The 20,726-nt window shown below is 43.0% G+C and overlaps 1 protein-coding gene across 15 annotated transcripts; it reads left to right on the top strand.

Annotated features, from left to right (window-relative positions):
• The first annotated feature begins 219 nt into the window (after positions 1-219).
• Positions 220-19,171, top strand: Zfp2 (zinc finger protein 2). Of its 15 annotated transcripts, NM_178447.3 has the most exons (7): positions 260-327; positions 4,035-4,156; positions 5,560-5,686; positions 5,911-6,000; positions 10,279-10,350; positions 10,750-10,830; positions 15,145-17,724. In NM_178447.3, exon 7 carries the CDS (start codon positions 15,222-15,224, stop codon positions 16,599-16,601), a length of 1,380 nt encoding a protein of 459 aa, NP_848542.1. In that variant the 5' UTR covers positions 260-327; positions 4,035-4,156; positions 5,560-5,686; positions 5,911-6,000; positions 10,279-10,350; positions 10,750-10,830; positions 15,145-15,221; the 3' UTR covers positions 16,602-17,724. The 15 variants fall into 15 exon arrangements, with proteins under 15 accessions (XP_017169995.1, XP_017169997.1, XP_030101800.1 ...); XM_017314506.2 differs by lacking the exon at positions 10,750-10,830 and having other exon boundaries at positions 220-327; positions 4,032-4,156; positions 5,560-5,730; positions 10,279-10,346; positions 15,145-19,171; XM_017314508.2 differs by having other exon boundaries at positions 221-327; positions 10,750-19,171.
• The last annotated feature ends 1,555 nt before the right edge of the window (positions 19,172-20,726 follow it).

The following is a 20,726-nucleotide window of genomic DNA, read 5'->3' as shown; positions in this document are numbered from 1 at the left end:
TCATTTACTACCTGGTCACAGAGCGCCGTGAAGTATCTACATTACATTAGTAGCTTACCTCTCATCCTAACCTCATGCAAGGGGGTGTCCAAGGTTCTCTTAATTTAGGAAAGGAAAAGGTTCTAGAACCAGTTTCTTTAAGAAAATAAGCTTAAGGTGGCAAACCTTGCCTGAGCACTAGGGGAGCAATCGCTGGCCCGCAGCCCTGCGGTTGCGCCTGCGCAACTGGAAGCCCTGTCGAGGGCTCATGGTCTTGTGGGAAATGTAGTCCCGCGCGCCCAGTGCGGCTGCCTGTGCCGCCAGCCTCTGGCTTCTTCAGTGACTGTGGTGAGTGCGCTTCCTCGGGCGGGTGGTCCACGGGCGGGGAGGCGGAGGCGTTCCCACTGGGAGCCCGGGGCTCTGGTGCCAAAAGAGCAGAGCCGGCCAGACAGAAAGGTGATCCTTCGTCCGCAAGGAGCACGAAGTCGCAGGTGCGCAGCTCACGCGCGCGCCAGGCCGCAGGACACCCTAACCGAGACCCCCCAGCTCGGTATCCCCCCGTACCCCGGGGTCATTCGCGCCCGACTGCTCTCCAGCTCTACCTGGCCGAGCAGCTCTGGTTCGGTATGCACTATGAATGCGTGGTAGACCCGCTCTCTGAAGCTTGGCAGGGCACGGGACCACAGTCCGGGGCTCTGGCCATTGTGTGCACCGCTGCTGGGGACCCGCCCTCTGCCTGCGAAGGAGGAGCTTGTAAAATGAGTCCTGAATAAGCAAGAACGTGCCCACCCTTTCTTTAAGTTCATTATTGGTCAACTAGAAAAATGTACGAGCGAAATCATTCGAAATTTGTCCTAAAGTCCATGTATTGTGTTATATGTATAAATAGAAACCTTTTGCTTCCAAAAAAAAAAAAAAAGATGTTAGTGCCTTTCCTCCATTCACCTTTAAAAATGGAGTTACAAAAGGCATTTTGTAAGATGCTTGAAGTGCATCTAAACCACCACCCAATGGAGATGAGAATAGCCTTAAGACACTAATTTTTAAGAGCAGTTAAAGCTGTCATTTTCACGAATGGTTCCCTTTGGACTTTTGGGCTTTTTTGTTTTTGTTGTGTTTTGTTTTTATTTTAATATTGGACATGGTACAGTTATGTCATTCTTTGTATTGCCTCTTTCCACAAAACCTTGTAGTGAAATTTCTAGGTCAACGTTATAATTAGACCTTTGGGCATCTCCTGTCTTATTCTTTCCAGAAAAGTAGCAGTTTCTAAAGATGGTTGCGGTGTTAAGAGTGACTGACGCCCCACATCAACTGGAAGTGCTGCTAGTAGCCTCTTAAGCTTTGGAGAGGTGCAAGCTAGGTGTGGTAGTGTGTGCCTTGAATCCCACAGAGGCAGGGGGATGAGTTTGAGGCCACCTGCTCCACAGAGTCTGGGCCAGCCAAGGCTACTTAGTGAGAAGACCCTCCTTCAAATAATATCCTTATGCTAAACTCCAGCCCATTTTATTCCTAACTTTTGCATCTGTTGTACAAACAGATGAATCTACAGAAAAGTTGCATATTGCTATAGTCATATAAACCTACATTTCACTTGTATGTATCTATGGCTGCATGTATGCATGGGTACAGGTGCACATATAGCCACATTCAGGTGAAGACCTGAGGTCAGGGCCGAGAAGCATCCTCCATCTTCCTCCAAGCCCTCGGGCATTTCATCCTCCTGCTTGCTTTCTGGTCCTCATGCTTGCCCAGTGCTGAGCCATTCCCCAGGGCCAGCTCCCTCCTCCTCCACCTCCACCATGTTTACCATAATTAGAGAGGCCTTCTGTTTCACTGCATCACAAAGATGTTCATTTATACTTTCTAGTAGAACTCTCATTCTGTTTTTGCATCTCTATTCTTTTCCAAACGACAACCCTTGCTATGTGTTATTGTATATTGAATCCTTTCTTGATAATGCCAACTTTCTTATATCCTCAGTCTACCCAGCCCACCCCTCTGCCTTTACTGTAGTAGGGGTCAAGTCCAGGGCCTCTACTGAGCTATAATAACTCAATGAATTATTCCTGAATTCCTATATATGCATGCTTTTTTTTCTGAACCGCATGTGCTGCTAGGATTGCAATTGTGCATTGGTGTTCCCTGTTGGTCTGTAACATGGGTGGGGGGGAGGTAGGGGCGGTGGTGGTGGTGGAGTCTGCCTGTTGTATTTACAGCTGTTCTCAGCATTGCTTAGCATGCCGCATGCCGCTATTCTCACAGTTGATGTTGACAAGATACTTAATTTGTCAGAGGTTCCTCAGTAATAGTGTTGGTTTGTATCAACTTGACACAAATTAGAGTTATCCAAAAGGAGGGAGCCTCAACTGAGAAAATGCCTCCATAAGATCTGGCTGCAGGGCATTTCTTAATTAGTGATTGAGAAGGGAGGGCCCAGTACATTGTGTGTGTGCTTGGGTTCTATAAGAAAGCAGTCTGAGCACGGCAATAAGCAGTGTTTCTGCATGGCCTCTGCATCAGCTTCTGCCTTCAGGTCCCTGCCCTGTTTGAGTTCCTATCTTGACTTCCTTTGATGATAAATAGTGATATGGAAGTGTAAGCCAAATAAAGGCTTTGCTCCCCAAGCCTTGGTCATGATCCCTCATTGCAGCAACAGTAACCCTCAGGCAGCTGTGTTCTAGTTAATGTCATTTAAAATTCTGGTGGACAAGTTCTTTTTCATGACTGTTAGTGTTGAATTGAAACAATGTGCATATGTTTATGTTGTAGTGTTACAATTTGATTATATTGTATCTGGTCAAATGAGACTAATTAGCATAGTCCTTTTCTTTGTGTTGGGAGCATTGAAGATGCTTTCTTCAGCTGAGTGTAACCTTGGCAGCTGGGAGCCAAAGGCAGGGGTTGAAGGTCATTGTCCATTACACAACATGTTCATGGCCAGCCTGGGCTGTGTGAGATCCTGTTTCAAAAAATGAAAAGGGAGACTGAAGAGCTGGCTGGGTTGGGAGAAGTGCTTCTGTGAATGTGTGACAACTTGAATTCAGAGGCAACGCCCATGCAAGAATCTGGGAGAGCTTTAGATGAACTCCAGGGCTGGGGAGGTGGAGCACAGAGGCAGGAGGATTACTGGAGTTTGCTGTCCAGCAGCCAAAGTCCAGGTTCAGAGACTGTCTCAAGGAATAAGGCAGGACACCAAATACACACACACACACACACACACACACACACACACACACGTGTATCTCTATATATCCACAAACACATGTGAACATACATACCACACATACATATTCACAATAAAAAAAAAATGAAAATTCCTTGCTAATTTAAAAATAGGCTGATGTGAATTAATTATAGCTGACCTTTTGTGCTGTGGAAGGTTAAAAGATAAGTCCCTTGCTTAACTTTATTCCTGTGCCTGGTAACTAACGACCCTCTGTGCCTGCCTACCCTTCTCAGTGTCCGGTATCCACTACATACTTTCTGCTTCAATGAGATCAACATATTCAGCTTCCACATGAGTGAGAACATCGGGTGTTCGTCTTAGCCAGAATTCTTTTAAAAGGCTAGAGACATGTCTGAGTGGTTAAGATTCCTTGCTGCTCTTGTAGAGGACCCAGGTTTTGTTCCCAGCACCCACATAGTGACTTAAAACTATCCTTTATGCCAATTTCAGGGGATCAAATACCCTCCTCCCACCTCCTCCAACAAACGTGGTACACATACATACATGCTGTCAGATCACTTACTGATACAAAAATAAAGCAAAAAAAAGTTATACGACATGATTAGCTAATAATTTTTCCATAATTAACTTTAAAATACTGTCATTGAGGTCTATAAACTGATTAGGAATGTATCGTGTATAAATTCAGGTCAAGGACAAATAGTTTAGAATCCTGAGCCATCCTACTCAGGAATACAGCATGCCTCTCCACTTGTTTATATACTAAGTAAGCTTAAAAGTTTATAGGTATAATATTTAACTGTATATGTGTCGACACCACATGCTTCTTATTTATTTGTAGGAATTTTATTTTTTGTTGCAGCAGGAGTCTCTCATGTCTTCCTTGCCGTCCCTCAGCTCCGCCCCTAGAGACTGCACATTTTCTAAGAAGGCCCCCCAGGAAGGAGGAAGGCAATGGCTGTTAGGCCTCTGCCATTGGCAGCTCAGGTGAGACATCATTGTCAGACATCTTTTACTCCCACAATGAGAATGGACTTGATTACAGAGGACAGAGATGTGTCAGAGTATTGGGTCCCTTCGCTGTCCCTCACCTGTGTTCCCAGCTGCTACTGGAGTTCTTGAATGGCACTCAAAGGCTAGAGAGGGGACCAAGGTCACAGGAGAGGTGGATGGGTGCTTCTAGAGCATATGGACCATCAGGAGTCAGAAAAGCCTAGGAAAGGGACGGTCAGAGCTATGAGAAGGAGGAAGTGTCCACCCATCTCACGGTCTGGGAAAGGATGCCACAGAGGATTTGCTGTAATGCAGGTACATGTTTCAATATGGAGTCTGTCTTAGCAGTTGTGTCATGTCGCTCCTCCATGGTGGTGATTGAGAGTCTGCCATGTACACAGCATGGTTAAGTCTTACAGCACTGGCTTCTGTTTAGCTATGATGAAGACTGCATCTCTCTCTCTCTCTCTCTCTCTCTCTCTCTCTCTCTCTCTCTTTCTCTCTCTCTCTCTCTGTGTATGTGTGTGTGTGTGTGTGTGTGTGTGTGTGTTTAGATGTACATGCCCATGTTTGCAGAAGCCAGAAGAGGTCACAGATATTTTCCTCTATCACTTCATGATATTTCTATGTTTAGACAAGGTCTCTCACTGAACTAGAAGCTCATCATTCAAGCTGTGTTAGCTGACCAGTAACGTGTGAGTCCTTTTATCTGAGTCTTCAGGATCTTAACTCAGCTCTGCTTGTTTGCTTTGCTCCCTCTTAGCTACTGCTCCATCTTCCCCAGTCTTCCTACAATCTCTTAAACATTGCCACAGGGGGACCAAGCTTCTAACACTTGAGCCTTTGGGGTCAAACCCAGGACAAACTTATGTGTACCTTGGTTCCCTATCCTTGGTTCCTGAGATAGTCAGTGTTAATTGTCACCTTAACAGAATCTGGAATCACCTGGGAGATGGGCTTTTGGGATGCCATCTTGATCTGGTTGAAGTAAGAAGATCCTCCCATGGTGGGTGGCACCATTCCCTAGGCAGGACCCTGGGCTGTGCGAGGAGAAAGAGAGCTGAGCAGTAGGCATTCATCCCCTCTCTGCTTCCAAAAATGTGAATGTCATGTGACCAGCTGCTGCCACCTTGTCTTTTGCAGCATGATGGTCTGCACCCCTGAACGGTGAGCCAAAATAAGTCCTTTCTCCTTTAAGTTGTTTTTGTCAGAGTATTTTGTCATAGAAACAGGAAAGGAAACTACCACAGCTCTCAAACCACTCTGTGTTATTTTCTCCTCAGGCTCATAATGGCTGTGGTTTGTTACACATATTTTGCTTTTGTCAGAATGTAGCCTATACCTTCATTCTTCTGGTCCTGCTTGGTCTCTCCTCAAGGAGAATTTTGTATTTTCAGGAGTTACTGACATACAAAGATGTGTCTGAGGACTTCACTTGGGAGGAGTCAATGCAGCTATATTCTGCACAGAGGAACCTGAATGGCAGAGTGATGCTGGAGAACTGTAGCACCCTGGTCTCCCTGGGTGAGCACCCCCGCCTTCAGCCATCTGCCATATGGAATACACAGGTTTGACTTGAAAACCCTGCTCTTGTAGGGCATTGTTCAGGATAATGCTTTAGTGCCCGTCTCTCACAGTGGAAAGTCTGTAGATAATGGAGAACATGAGAAGGGGGAAATTAGAACAGTGCAGAGGTTGCGTGCTGACTGAGGTCAGAACCCAAACCTGGTCTCTCTCTTCCCAAGCAGGGCATCAGCCGTCCAAACCAAATGTGATCTCGGAGCTGGGACAAGAACTGACCCTGAAAAAAGGAGAATTCCCAGGTTGCATCTCTCTGGGTAGGTGTCAGAATGCAAGGACTGTCATGTGTGTGTCTTACTAGGAAGTGTGAACAGGATTGTAGGGCTCTAGAAAGACCAGCTCCTACAGATGTGTATTTTATGAAGACAGTGCCGCTGTGCCAATGAGAGTTGTCCTCTGTCACTCAAGCTTATGTCCTGGTCTTGCACGAGGGGATGGGCGCATTGTGAAGCTTGAGTAACTACACGTGTAGCAGTTGTCCAGTGCCTGGAGCCACTGAGCATTGGAAACGTTAGCAATGGCTGTTTCCTCTCTGTCTCCATCTGTGTTCAGTTAAATCTGTCCCTGACTGAAACACCTCCCTTTACTGTCTTTGTTCCTAGGCCTAACCTCTATTCCTAGCTTTCCTCCCCTTGTATATGTAAACATTTGAGAGCTTTCTTTTCTTCCTTCCTTGATAGGAATTTTGAATAGGCTTCATATTTTAAAAAGTGAGAAGTGACTGTTAGTTTTGTTTGCCATTCTAACAGCTTTACATCTTACACATCCTATTTTCTTCTCTAAAAGTCTCATCTGTGTCCACCATCAATTTATTCCCTGCCCAGTAGCTCTTCATGCTTGTGCCTTGGTCAGTCTCCCTCACAGCTGAGAGTTCTCTGTGAGGTGATATCATTAGCTTTTCTCTGCAGAAAACACATCTTATACCTTGCCTTTCCCACATTTCTAGCTCCATTCTTATAAAATATATTTTTTAAAGCTAGAGAGTGAGCATGGGACTTAGACATGTCTCTGTTGGTAACATGCTTGCTGGGTAAGCAGGAAAACCCGAGTTCTACTCCCAGTGTTCACGTAGAAGCCATGCCTGTAGAGTATAGGCCTCACACAACCGTAACTCAGCGGTGAGGAGGCAGAGCCAGGAAGAATCCTGGGGCTCTCTGACCAGCTACTGTAGACAAGTGGGTGAGCACCAGGTTCAGTCAGAGACCCAGTCTCAGACAATAAGATGGAGAGTGATGGAGACACCCGACATCAGCCCTGCCTCAAAAACAAAAGGATGAAGTACTACATTAATTGCGATTGTCTTGCCATTATCCCTACCATGTGACTTGTTGGAAAATGTCCTCAGGAGAAGATGCTGGGGTGCTCAGGGGTGTCGTGTTAAATCAGTGAGCTCTGAAGTGGCCCAGCAAAGCCGGTTCTTGTGCACGACACACAAGTGTCTGCAGCCAGAGAATCTGGGTGAGCGACAGATGTGTTCATTGTTCTCTCATTTCTGTGCATTCAGACTTACAAGATTATCAATGCACCAAGGAAGCTGGGGAGAGACTGGCCATTGTCTCACTGTCACTTAGGTGCTGGCCTCTCCCTGGGGGCCTCCGCAGATGCTTAGAGGCATCTGTTTGTGCAGTTTGTCAAGGAAACAGGAAAACAGACACTCTGAGTATAGGTATAGCAGCTACCCTGAATGTATTTTCTGAAGAAAAGGGAGCTGTTACAACTTTTATAGGCATAGACAAAAGGAAATGATAAACAAACATGTTCAGTGTATACCTTGGTGGGGGACCATCTGTAAATGAGTTTAGGCAAAGAGGAAAATTCCTGGCTACTGGGCTGTGTCGGGGTTATTCTGTATTCTTATCTTTATATCACCATGCAGAAGTTGCCCATCTGGTATTTGCATGAAGAAATTCACAAAAAATTCTTTATGAATGCATAATTTTACAACATGAATAAAATGTCCTGACCACCACTGCTGGCTTTTAGTGAGTTTCCTTGAGAACAAGACTCTAAAGGATGACTCACTGGGTTGAAGGGTATATGCATTTAGAGGTCTTGCTGCTTGCTGTACAACTTGTAATCCCGTTTTATGCTTGTAATGCTCACTTATCTGATATAATGTGATCCCTTTCGGGAGCTTAATTGCTTTCGCTATGGATTTCTGTGGCGTTGATTACTCTTGCTACTTACATTTATTGTTTGTAAATAGTTTATTCATTCCACAAATGGTCATTAAACATTAGGCAGTCTTTCTGGCACTGGGATTATAGCAAGAAAACAACGCAGGCAGAATTTCCATGAGCTCATGTTCTATTTAAGAAGATCATACAGAGAAGGGTGAGACGTGGCAGAAGGGAGAGAGAAGAAAGCAGTTAAGGAGGCGGGAGCAGCACCATCAGTGAGTGGGTGGGAAGAGAAAGCAGCCTAGAGTCAGGTTAGATCTGCTTTGAACAGACTTTGAACAGAGATGCTCAAATAAAGCCATAGGTCTGTAGCCAGGCTGTTTTCTACCAGCACCCTAGTTCCCATGTAATGACGCAGACTTAATTATTTACTAATAAGAGCCTAGGCCATAAGCTTGGTCCTGACTAGCTCACAACTTTCACAATCTGTTCATTGTATTGTTTTCTATGTGTGCCATGTGGCTGGTTACTGCTCCTTGGTTTCATATGTCCATCTCCTCCGAGTCCAAGTGACGAATGTCCCATGCCTGACTGACTCCCCAGAGCTCCTGTCTTTCTACTAGAACTCCCCCCTCCTATTTCCTGACTTGCTCATTGGCCATCAGCTTTTTATTGACAGTTGATGCTTCCAAAGAGTTCACAGAGATTCTCTCTACCTAGGTCTAGGAGAGTATTCTGGCGTGGGGAACAGCAAGCACCAAGGCTCTGACATAGGGGATTGCTCTTCTAAAGGGGAGAGAGCCTTGAGCCTTGAGCAAAAAGAATCCTCAAAATATAGTTCTTTAACTCCAGAGGAAAAAACACATATTTTCTGCTTAGAGATTTTCTATTTCTGCATTGCGTCTCTCTCTCTCTCTCTCTCTCTCTCTCTCTCTCTGTTATATTGACTTGGGTTGATGTATGCACATGTGTATGGTATATGCACTTGTGTATGGTGTGTATGTGTGTGTGTGACATATGCATTTGTGTGTGGTGTATACACACATGTGTGTGCTGGTATGCTCACTGGAGGCCAGAAGACATCCAGTGTCCTGCTTTACCAGTCTGCCTTGTTCCCTTTAGATAGGGTCTCTGAACCTAGAGCCAGGCTGGCAGCCAGCAAGCCACAGCAGTTCTCTGTACTGGGACTGTAGGCATAAACGTCCATGCTCAGCTTTCTATCTGGGTGCTGGGATTGGACCTCAGTCCTCACACTTGCAGAGCCATCTCCAGGGCTCCTGTTCCCTTTGTCAGCAGTACATGGACTTCTCTTGCTTTAGAAATGTTAGCGTTTCAGTAGTTTTGGAGTTTGTTGGTATAGACATGTAGTGATGTATTTCTGTACTCTCCAGATTTAGCACATTTGTTTAGGGTTCTTTTTTGCTCATCCCACTGTCATGTGCTGAGGTTTCTAGAGGCATGGATGGAAGTGTTTGCTGGCAGTTCTAGAGATCACTCCTCGCCTCTCACATCCGAGCACAGGCTTTCCCACTCCGCTGCATCCTGAGCCCCATGCTTTGGATGACGATTTCCTACCCCACCCCTTTACCTTCTTTCAGACTTTTCCATCGGGAAGGATCCAAAAGCTGCTTCAGCTGTTTATGATTTGGAGTGCACACTGTTATTTCCCTGTCTTCTGGGACGTCTGTCTGTCTGCAGGCATGCGGTTTCATTATATGCCTACTCGCTGCCTGCGAGAGTCAATATTTAATAATATTTGTTGAGTGAATATTGGATGACATTAAGTAGAACTTCTAGAAGTCGGGTGCCAGTAGGTTTGAGAACTGTAACCATATCTGTGAAATTGATACCAACACAAACTGGAAAATGATCAGGATAGAACCAAAGGCCAGAGCGCTCCCACACAGATTACAGAAGCCTGCCCAGGGATGAGGAAGGAGCTGGGTCATGGAACAAGGAAAATCAGAAAGAATACAGCAGTGTCAAGTAAGAAAAGATAAAGTGTCTGTGGGCCAAGTAACTGGGAAGCCACATGTGACCCAGGGAAGAGCGTGTTCCGTGCTAAGGGGCTGTGCTGGGGAGAGTACAGAAGCAAGCGCAGCCTGACATTTCATCAAGGCTAGACAGAAGGGAAGAAGGAAGAGAAGAGGCCCTCTACTTACTGTGTTCTTTGGGGAATGGATCTGAATTGCCCTCTAGAGAAGGAGAAACTGAGGAGCTAGAAAAGAAAACAGGGTGAAGGCCAGGGAGGACAGTGAGTGAGGTGCAGAGCAGATCACTGTCAGGTCACCTGTTCAGTGGTGTCATGTTGGTGGGGAAATGTCTGACTGCAGAGGTGTGTCTTGGTTTCTGTGCATTCGCAGTAATGGCTGAGTTCATGGCTCAAGTCACATGTCTCTCTCCTCACCTTTGCAGGCCTGGCTCGTTGTCTGTGAGCATCCTGTGCTCCCAAGAGGATCTCCTAGACTGGGTTTTAAAACTTTGTAGGTAATCTTTTTGTTTTTCTTTTTCTTAAAAGTTAAGCCTTCAGAATTTACATTTAAATTAGGCATCTAAATTTAATAAAGAATATATTGAACCTTACTAAGTTCTTTAATGGTGTTCTCAGTTTTAAAAATATATATATGGATTTATAAAGCATATGCTATTTGACACAATGCATATTCTATGACACCTTTAATGAATTAATGCTTTACTATTTTTTTTCTTATACAAACACTCTAAGATGAGTACCATTTAACAAATGAGGAGCCTGGCACACGCAAAAGTTAAGAAGCCTTCATAAAATCACACAGCTAATAGTGGTTGGAATCAAATTTGAGCAGGATAGATAATCTGGCCCAGAGTTATTACCTAACCACTATGCCCTCCTGCTTTTCTTTGTAGTTGGTGATGATGAAAATTAGTGAAGAATAAAGAAAGCAGATGCCCAGGGTCCAGAACCTAGACCAAGAACAAGCATCCCAGGCGAGCACTAACCTCTCCCCAGCACTGAGCACTATTCTGATTTGTGATAATTTCTATATTAGTCTCGGTTCTCTAGAGAAATGGAAGGGGATTTATTAGGGTAGTATACAGGCTCTGGTCCAACTAGCTAGTCCAACAATGGCTGTCTCTTAAAGAAAGGGCCAAAAATCCATGAGTCTGGGTGTGTCAGCTGCTCTTCAATCTGTATTGGAATCCCACAGAAGTAGGTTCTGATACCAGTAAAGGAATGCCCTGGGCGCAGGACAGATGAGCTGTTAGTGAGAGTGAGAGCAAGCAGGCAGAAGCTTCCTTCCTCCATGTCCTTTTGTGTGAACTGCCACCAAATGTGGCCCATATTTAGGGGGAGAGGGATCCTACTGCAGATGGCCCAAATTTGTCTTCCCACTTCAAATGATCCAATCAAATAAATCCCCCCACAGATATGCCCAACTATTGGGTTTTAGTTATTACAGATGTGGTAAAGTTGACAACCAGGATTAGCCATCACAAGTCTATTCCTTGTCAACTTGACAAACAATCGCATCGTGGCCAGTTACCAATTGAAAATGATAATGAGGTCATAATTCCACTTAACAAGATGTAACCACCCCAACTTTAACCATAAATGTATTATAGGTGGCAATATCCCCTGAAGAATGGTTGGTCTTTTAGTGTCTCATAACTTACCTATGATAACCATTAATATTATCTCAATTGATATTATATGATAAAAAAATAAAGAAACACAAATATCAACTAATATATATGTATATACGCACAAACTCATCCTTAACAAGATAGAAAAGAAACACTCGAATCAATTGTAATTTGTTTTTCTTTCATGTGGCCTAACTACCCATTCTGCACCTCAGCAGGTCTTGGTTCTTTTCCTGGAGGAGTGACTCATACCTTCATTCCTGAAGGTCTGGACCCTTTGTCCTCCTGCCTGGATTGGGTTGTTTTAGTTTCTCACTGACTTTAATCACAAACACTGGTAGCACCAAGACACACCCTGAAGGCTCTCCTGCACTCCAGACTTAGTCTTTCTTACCTCCATTGTAGAGAAGCAATTGAATTTCTTCCTGGTAATCTTGACCAGCCACCCCTCCTAACACTCTTCTTCCTTTCCTAGCCTGTTTGCTTAAGAGGATCAGAACCCAAAGTGGCCAGGGGATGAGTCTGAGCTTCCAGTTCAGTGGAGTTCTGTTGCGTCCTGGCAGGAGCGCAGCCCCATCTGGAACCAAAACTTCTGGGCCAGCAGAACTTAAGGTCATAGGAACTTAATGGTTCATAGGAACAGGATGCAAGCTTTTTTCAAACGGATCAGTAGGGTTGATAACGAGTGGAACTATTCCCATTCCTACCTCCACTTGATTCCTGGACCAGTGAATTCTGTGGAAGTACTACATATTGGGTGAAGATTAAAAGCATATACCTTCTTCTTCCAGCCGTCCAGGCTGCTTGCTGCTCCCTAATTGGCACTATAACTGTGTCTTCAAAAGGCCATCCCATCCTTCTCTCAGACCAGCTGCTTAAGGATCATGGATTCCATGAGCTTAGGCCCACTGTCACACTTCTCTGCCTATGAGTTCCTCGGTTAGAACCCATGCTATATTGAATAGCATAACAGTGAACAATGCGTTCTGTCAGTCTCCAAATGGCACTGCTGGCAGCATTCCATACAGGAAAGGCAAACCCATAACCAGAAAAAGAATCTATTCCAGTAAGGACAAAATGTTGCCGTTTCCATGATGAAAGTGGCCCCAGTGCAGTCCAGTTGACAGTCAAGGTCAGCTGTCACAATTCCCTTCTCCGGCTCTTCTTTACCATTTGTCTGTGCTAAAGATTTTCTCCTGCACTTTTTGTTGGCTTCTGGGTAGCAATTCACATTTCTCAAAGAACTTTAATGGGATAACTGGATGCTGCCAGAGTGAGCCGGAGCAAGAGACCACTGCGAGCTCATATTGCGTGCTAATACCACGAGATAGACATTCTCTGCAGAGTTCTTTAGGACATATATTTGGTGGTAATTCCTGCTTGACTTCTGATTTTTCTATTTATTAGAGCAGATCAACACGGAAAGGGAAAGCCCTGTTGTGTATATTTCTTGATTCTCAGCCTTTGGTTTACTGCTCCCCCATGTTAATCTCTGCTGTTAACGTTGATTGACAGCCCTACAGCTGGTACTCAGGCTCCAGGTTCCTGTCCTCATTCCTCACTGCCTCCTGGACTTGTTTTTGTCTGTGATACGAACTGGGGTCTTAGGAATCTGAGCAGCTTCAGGGTCCTTTCTTCTGCTCAGTTACCTGTAGCAAGCAGTTCAACAGCTTCTCTTCACCTTCCTCTGCTCAGCACGAATTCTCAACTTCATAGAGAGAAATTTAAGGAAAGAGTAGGATGTGTAGGCCTATTGCATTTATGAGTGGAACTGTCTGCTTAATGGTTAAGAGGAGAAGCCTGGAAGACAGCGTCATCCTCCATTAAGAGTTGGAGCTTCAAATATGTTCTGTTTTTGTGTTGTAGATGCAGGTATTTGCTAAGAGCACTTTACATATAGTGTCTTACTCACTATCGAGAATTTTATCCTCCTTTACATCTGTAAAAGTCCATATGGAAGTAAACAAGTAAATCATTAAGGTAGTGTTAAAATTCAGTTTAAACTTGTATGTGTGACTTGAAGGGCAACAATATTTTCATGCTTTGATATTTCATTAGATTGATTTAGTGTAGAGTTGTAAGAAATTACTAGTAGGAATGCCAGATGGATAGGCATCTTGGTTTCTTTAACCGACATGGGGCAGAAAGAAAGTATTTCAGCTTACAGTACCAGGTTACAGTCCATCATGGCAGAGAAAACTCGGTAGAAGAAGACAGAGACTGCTGGTCACATGAACACAGCACAGGGCTTGCCAGTACTCAGCTGGCTATTCCCCTTATAAAGGAGTCTCTGCCCAGGCAACAATCTCATCCACAGTCTATACGGGTCTTCTGACATCAATTAATGTAATCAATATAATCCCCCATGGGCATGTCCTTAGGTCACCCAACCTAACAATCCCTCGTTGAGGCTTCCTTCCCAGATAAATCTAGATTAAGTTAACAATGAAGATGCTCCCAATTTCACCCCTTGTCAATATGATACCAAAACTAATCTATTTTAAACCATAACCTACCCCTTGTCTCCACAGGCTCATTACCATGTTATAAAATGTATTTAATCCATCTCTTTTCTAAGACATAACCTAGATGCCCTTGTGTGCTCAATTTACCCTACCACTGTCCACATTAATTACTCCACTGTCTTGAAATACAGCTTATTCACGTTCTCAGGACATGGGCAGAATAAAGGCAGATATTTCAACAAAATATAGCACTAATGGCCCTTAGACCAGTCCCTGATAGACTCCCTGTTTTCCTGTGAAACCTTATGGTCCATCTTTATCTCAATCTTGTAAGCTCTCCCCAGCACGAGTTAAACTCCGAATCCTGCATTCAGTGTACCAGATTCTTCCACATTCTAGCCACAAATGTGTCCAAAGGTGTAAGAACAACACAGTCAAGTAACACACTAAAGGTCCCACTTCTAGTACCGATTCCTGTCTTAGTTACTTATCTGTTGCTGTGATGAAATACTCTGACAAAAGCAGCTTAGAAAGTGTTCACTTCACTCACAGCTCACAGTAAAGTCCATTCTTGATAGAGAAGACAAGAGTGGCAAGTGGCTGAGGGAGCTGGTCACATTACATCAGCAGTCAGAAGAAGAGAACAATGAATGCATGCTTGGTAGTGGTCAGCTCCCTGTCTATCCTCCTCTTATACAGGATCCCCTGCCCAAGAGCAGGCCCAGATGAGCATTCTCACATGTGTTAGTAGAATCACAACAACACTCCAAAGTCAACTCAGTCTAGGTAATCCTGCTAGATATGGCCTTGCCAGGCGATTCTGAATTCTGTCAAGTGGATTAAGTAATCATCAAATAGAGCACACCATCCTCACCCGCTTTCCCTTGCCAGTCTCTTCTGGGTATTGTCCCCGAGTTCTACAGTAACAATTGATCCGTCCCTCCTGGATGAGGTGTCCCCTTCTCTCCACTTCTGCAGTGGATCTGCCATTGTCTTGGTTCTTCCGCTTTTGTGGACTGCTACATTGTTCTTCACTTTTAGACTTCTCTAGGAATTGAAGATCTTTGGTCAAAATCTCTTCAGTGCAGGTAACAGTTATTCTACCTTTATTCTCTTAGGCCCTCCACCTCATGTGGCTTCTAGTCACTTAGCACAGGAATCAATATGCATCTGAATTTGTTTCCTTTTTCAGGCTGCGAGACAAAACTTGAAACAAGAGAGTCAACTCCAAAGTCCACCATTACTGGAATTTTGCCCTATGGGGTCATAATGGACAGGGAAGATCTCTGGCATTCAGCTTTGGGGGCTGTCTGGGATCCTACCTGTTGGTTAAAGGGGCAACAGGAGAGATACCTGGGCCAAGTGACAGTGGCCCAAAAGGAAATCTATAATGAGAAGAGTGTGTGTGGAGGTAATACAACTGAGAACTCTTCCACTGAGGGATCAATGCTTAATACACCACAAAGCATTCCTGTGACACCTTGTAATTGGAATTCATATAGAAAAGATTCTAAACAAAATTCTGAGTTAATGAAAACTTCAAGAATGTTTGTACAAAAGAAAGTATATGGCTGTGATGAGTGTGGGAAAACCTTCAGGCAGAGTTCATCCCTGCTTAAGCATCAGAGGATTCACACTGGGGAGAAACCCTACACATGCAACGTGTGTGACAAGCATTTCATCGAACGCTCCTCCCTCACTGTGCATCAGAGGACTCACACGGGAGAAAAACCCTACAAATGTCATGAGTGTGGGAAAGCCTTTAGTCAGAGTATGAACCTTACTGTTCATCAGAGAACTCACACTGGAGAGAAGCCTTATCAGTGCAAAGAGTGTGGGAAAGCATTCCGCAAGAATTCATCCCTTATTCAACACGAAAGGATTCATACTGGAGAGAAGCCCTACAAATGTCATGATTGTGGGAAAGCTTTTACACAAAGCATGAATCTTACAGTGCACCAGAGAACCCATACTGGTGAAAAACCCTATGAATGTAACCAATGTGGCAAAGCCTTCAGCCAAAGCATGCACCTTATTGTTCATCAGAGAAGTCACACTGGAGAGAAACCCTATGAATGCAGTGAATGTGGGAAAGCCTTTAGTAAAAGCTCAACTCTCACTCTACATCAGAGAAATCACACTGGAGAAAAGCCCTACAAATGTAACAAGTGTGGTAAGTCCTTTAGTCAAAGTACATACCTTATAGAACATCAGAGACTTCACTCCGGAGTGAAACCTTTTGAATGCAATCAGTGTGGAAAAGCTTTCAGTAAGAATTCTTCCCTTACTCAGCATCGCAGAATTCACACCGGTGAGAAACCTTATGAGTGTATGATCTGTGGAAAGCATTTCACTGGAAGATCATCCCTAACTGTACACCAAGTTATACACACTGGAGAGAAGCCCTATGAGTGCACTGAATGTGGAAAGGCATTCAGCCAAAGCGCCTATCTCATTGAACATCAAAGGATTCATACTGGTGAAAAACCCTATGAATGTGATCAGTGTGGGAAAGCTTTCATAAAGAACTCATCCCTTATAGTGCACCAGAGGATACATACAGGAGAGAAACCCTATCAGTGCAATGAATGTGGAAAGTCCTTCAGTAGGAGTACAAACCTTACAAGACATCAGAGGACTCATACATGAGAAATGCTCTGGTCAACTCCTTCATTTTGTTTAACCTTTTGATACTAATCAGATGTCACACTGATGTAGATACTTAGTAAATATAACTAATGTGGTAACTTTTTAGTTGAAGAACAATATAGCATAGCAGATAATAAAATCATAGAGAGTAACCATGTGAAAGTGGAGAACCCTTGATTCAGATTTGAGTAGCTATGACATAAATAATGAAGCTGTATTTGGTCACACTGGGAAATCTGATTTGGGCATCACAAAATTCACATTGAATGGACAATGTGATAGTGATTAACTGGACAGCCAAAAAATCTGATTCACCCAGTTCTAACCGCCCATGAGCCCTTTATCTAGTAATGAGAGATTTGGAATATACAAAGTCTGTAGGATCTATATTATCCAAAATGCCCAACACGAAGATTCAGTGAATTTTTTTTTGCTGTTGTATTTGCTATGGAGATGCTTTTATTTCATAGTATTTTTGGGGTGTTTTAGGTTAAAGTTTTCTACCTCTGACTCTTACTGTCCTTCAAATCCCTGAATTACTAACTCTTAAAATGTAAGCTAGTTGCTACTGGGTGGCAGATAAATTGTGCATATTTTAATGCCATAGCATGCTGTTTTGAGTTCTCAGCTAATAGTCATTAAACTGTTGTTAAATAAATTTACTCTATTTAGATGACAATGTGACTTAAATATAATCTCTAATTATCTAGGAATCAAATACATATCTTTGTGTCTTATTGGAGAGTCATAGAAATTTAAATACAGATGAATTGAACACTAATTGTGCTGGACAGTATTATGTCAACTTGATTGTCAACTAAAGTCATCTAAGAAGAGGGAATCTCAATTAAGAAAATGCCTTTATAAGATTGGGCCATAGGCATACCTACAGGGCATTTTCCTAATTAGTGATTGATAGGGGAGGATCCAGCCATTTGTGGGTGGTGCCATCCCTTGGCTGATGGTCCTGAGTTCTATACAGAAAGCAGGCTGAGCAAGCAGCACTCCTCATGGCATCAGCTCCTGCCTCTAGGTTCCTGCCTTGTTTAGTTCCTGTCCTGACTTTCTTTGGTGATGAAAAGTGATATAGACATGTAAGCCAAATAAACCTTTTCCTCCACGAGTTGCCTTGGTCATGGTATTTCCTCACAGCAATAGAAACCCTAAGACACTAATAGACATAGGAATTCACAAATTAATAAAACATTTGCAATTCTAAACCTACTCAGAACCACCACTGGAATAGTTTATACAGCATGATAATATTAGGATTATTAAGCACCTATTGACTGAGTCCTAAGAGATAAATATGTGGGAAAATCCCTGCAGGCTTTCTGGATGGCAGGGACGGTTTAGTCCAAGAAGAGACAAGGCATCATTCATAACGATTAATTTTATGACCTAGAACAATACTCAAGTTTTGGGGGAGGAGAAGTCTAGGAAAAACAAACAATATTGAGGAATATAGGTGGAGTTTGTCTCTATAGTTAGCAAAAGATACCAATTTGCAAACTATATTTCAGCATTTCAGGAAAACAGCAAATATCTTCTCCCTTTGGAAAAAACAGCTTTGCTTCTCCAGTCTTACTTCAGGGCTTATCTGTGTGCTTACCTTTTGCCCTCTACAAGCTATAATCAGAAAACTTAAAATTAAGTTTATATATTTTTCAGTTTCTCAGCAGCTATGAATGTGGCAGTGTGATGAAGGGAGAAATGATACTAAATTGATAATGACACAGAACTCAGAATATTGTTAATTGATTAAATATGACTATTTGAACAAGAGGAGCCCAGAGTGATTCGAATTTCCTATTTTGGATTTCATAATTGTAAACATAACAACATGTTTTGTGGGACAGTGATTGAGGCAGAATTTTAGCAATACCATTGAATCTGGAGTAGTGGCACCTAAGCTTTGAAGTAGCCTTTTGTCAATGATTGTTATCTGAGATTTTATGGGGTTATTGAGGTTATTCTTTGAAGGAGTCTTAGAACCTCTGCATAACTTGGTCTCCAGACGGGCCTGGCAAACCAGGAAGTCTCGTATGGCTGAGTATGACTTGGATGATGGGAATTGCTTAGGTGATGGATCTTTCAAGACAACCATAGGTCAGAATAATTTTTGGGACGTGGAAATTGCTAGAGGTACCTTTTCTGTAACAATGAGAAGAGCTTCTAGGAAGCTATCAGTGTTCAGTCCTTGAGAGGCTGATCCCTGTTGTGAATAGCCTTGGGGCTAATTACATTTGATGTTAATTCCATTCTGTGAGTGGCTGTGAACAAGGAATGAGTCAGCACTCAGATGATTTCCTGTAAACCAGCTTCTCAACTTAATTTGTAAAATAAAAGAGAGCTGATGATTGGGCAGATAAAAGGGAAGGTGGAGTGAAAGGTGGGGGAGAAGGAGGAGGAAATGGAAGAGGGAGAGGATGCAGAGGAGGAGGAAGAAGAAAAGCAGAGCAGAAGCACATGGCCTGGAGAAACCCCAAGTTCTAAGGGGTTTCATAGATATGGAAGATGGTAGTGTAGTGGTAGATCTGCCCAATCTAGGCACACAGCATGTAATCATATTAACTGTGTCGTGTTTTCATTGCTGGGGCATATTTAGGATGGTGAGATTTACCGCAACAAAATGGTGCCCAACGTATTGATTTGAATTCAACTAACCTGAGATAAAGGTTCAGTACTAGATAGAGAATATTAGTCACTGACTCCAAGTAGAGAGAGCAGTGATAATTGCCTGCTATGAACAGGTATTAATTAATAGAAGTCTGTGGCTCCAGATAGAGAGCATAACAGATAGATATTATAATAGGTATTAATTAAATAAATGTCTGTGGCTCCTGGTAGAGAGCACAACAGATAGATGGTATAATAGGATGGCTATTCTAGGCAGAGAGCTTAACAATAACTATCTGCTTCCTATAGGCAGATATTGATGGAAGTTTAATTGCTTTAAAGATGGTATAAAGATATATTGCTCTACTAAGTCTTACAGGAGATTCATATTCTGTCTAATGTGGGCTCCCCTGGAATTTTGGGTGCTTCTTATAAGTAGGTAAGGAAAGGAAAGGAAAGGAAAGGAAAGGAAAGGAAAGGAAAGGAAAGGAAAGGAAAGGAAAGGAAAGGAAAGGAAAAAGGAAAGAGGAAAGGAAAAGAAGGGAAAGGAAAGGAAAATAGAAGTGTAAATCAATTGTTTTAAATATAATAAAGTCTGTAGGAGACTCATGTTCTGTCTAATGTGGGCTCCATGGGAATTTTGGGTTTAAATCCTGACATGACAAATTAGAAAGGCCCAAAGAGGCTAAAATGTGTGTGATTTTGAGTATTTTGGTTGTTTTATTGTTCCTCTGGGACAGAGGGCAAGCTACAGGTTTTCCTGGTTACCAGTTGAAGGCTATGCTGATTTGGGGAAAGCTTTTTTCTTTGTGTTTTTGGAAAAGGTGATTAAGGTATTTACACCTTCCAGAGTTCTATGGATCAGATTTGATAGAGGGAGACCCATGAAGAACTAGATTACAGAGAATCAAACAAAAAGGTTATCTTGATGATACTAAAATTTTATTTTGAGATTTATATATTACAGAAAATATAGCCTTGGTGAATTTCATCATCAGACATGCTGAACTGACCTGCCTGAACTCCTGATGTCTTGGTTTTTCATCTGGATACAGTCAAGACACAGACATCAGAGACTAATGCAATCATTGGTGTGGCCATCTTAAGGCCAACTAACTCACCCATTTTTCCTACCCTTCCCACTCCCTTCAAAAATATCTCAATACCCATATTCAGCTTGAAGAAGTTATGAAGAGTCGTTGTTCCAGTTCCCTAAGCTTTGGGGCTGGAGTGGTTATTATAAGTTGTCTTTGATACTAAAAATTTTGAAGTACAGGGCTTAGACCCAGTCCTTCTATTGCTGTTATTATAAACAGATCTGAGATGTTTAAGCCTGTGAGATAAGGGCCAACTAGGAAATTCATGGCTCTGAGTTTACTGTTAGGGTGTTTTCAGCTATTTTAATCAGAAATGGTTGAGAGTAGTTAACAGAGAACAGTCCAGATTACTTCACATAGATAGTTGGGTTTCAAAAACATCAGAAGTCCACAGAATGTGACATTTAAT

This window comes from Mus musculus, chromosome 11, assembly GCF_000001635.26.
Source record: "Mus musculus strain C57BL/6J chromosome 11, GRCm38.p6 C57BL/6J".
NCBI lineage: Eukaryota > Metazoa > Chordata > Mammalia > Rodentia > Muridae > Mus > Mus musculus.
The sequence above is the reverse complement of the archived record's forward strand: the minus strand, read 5'-3'. Positions and strand labels throughout refer to the sequence as shown.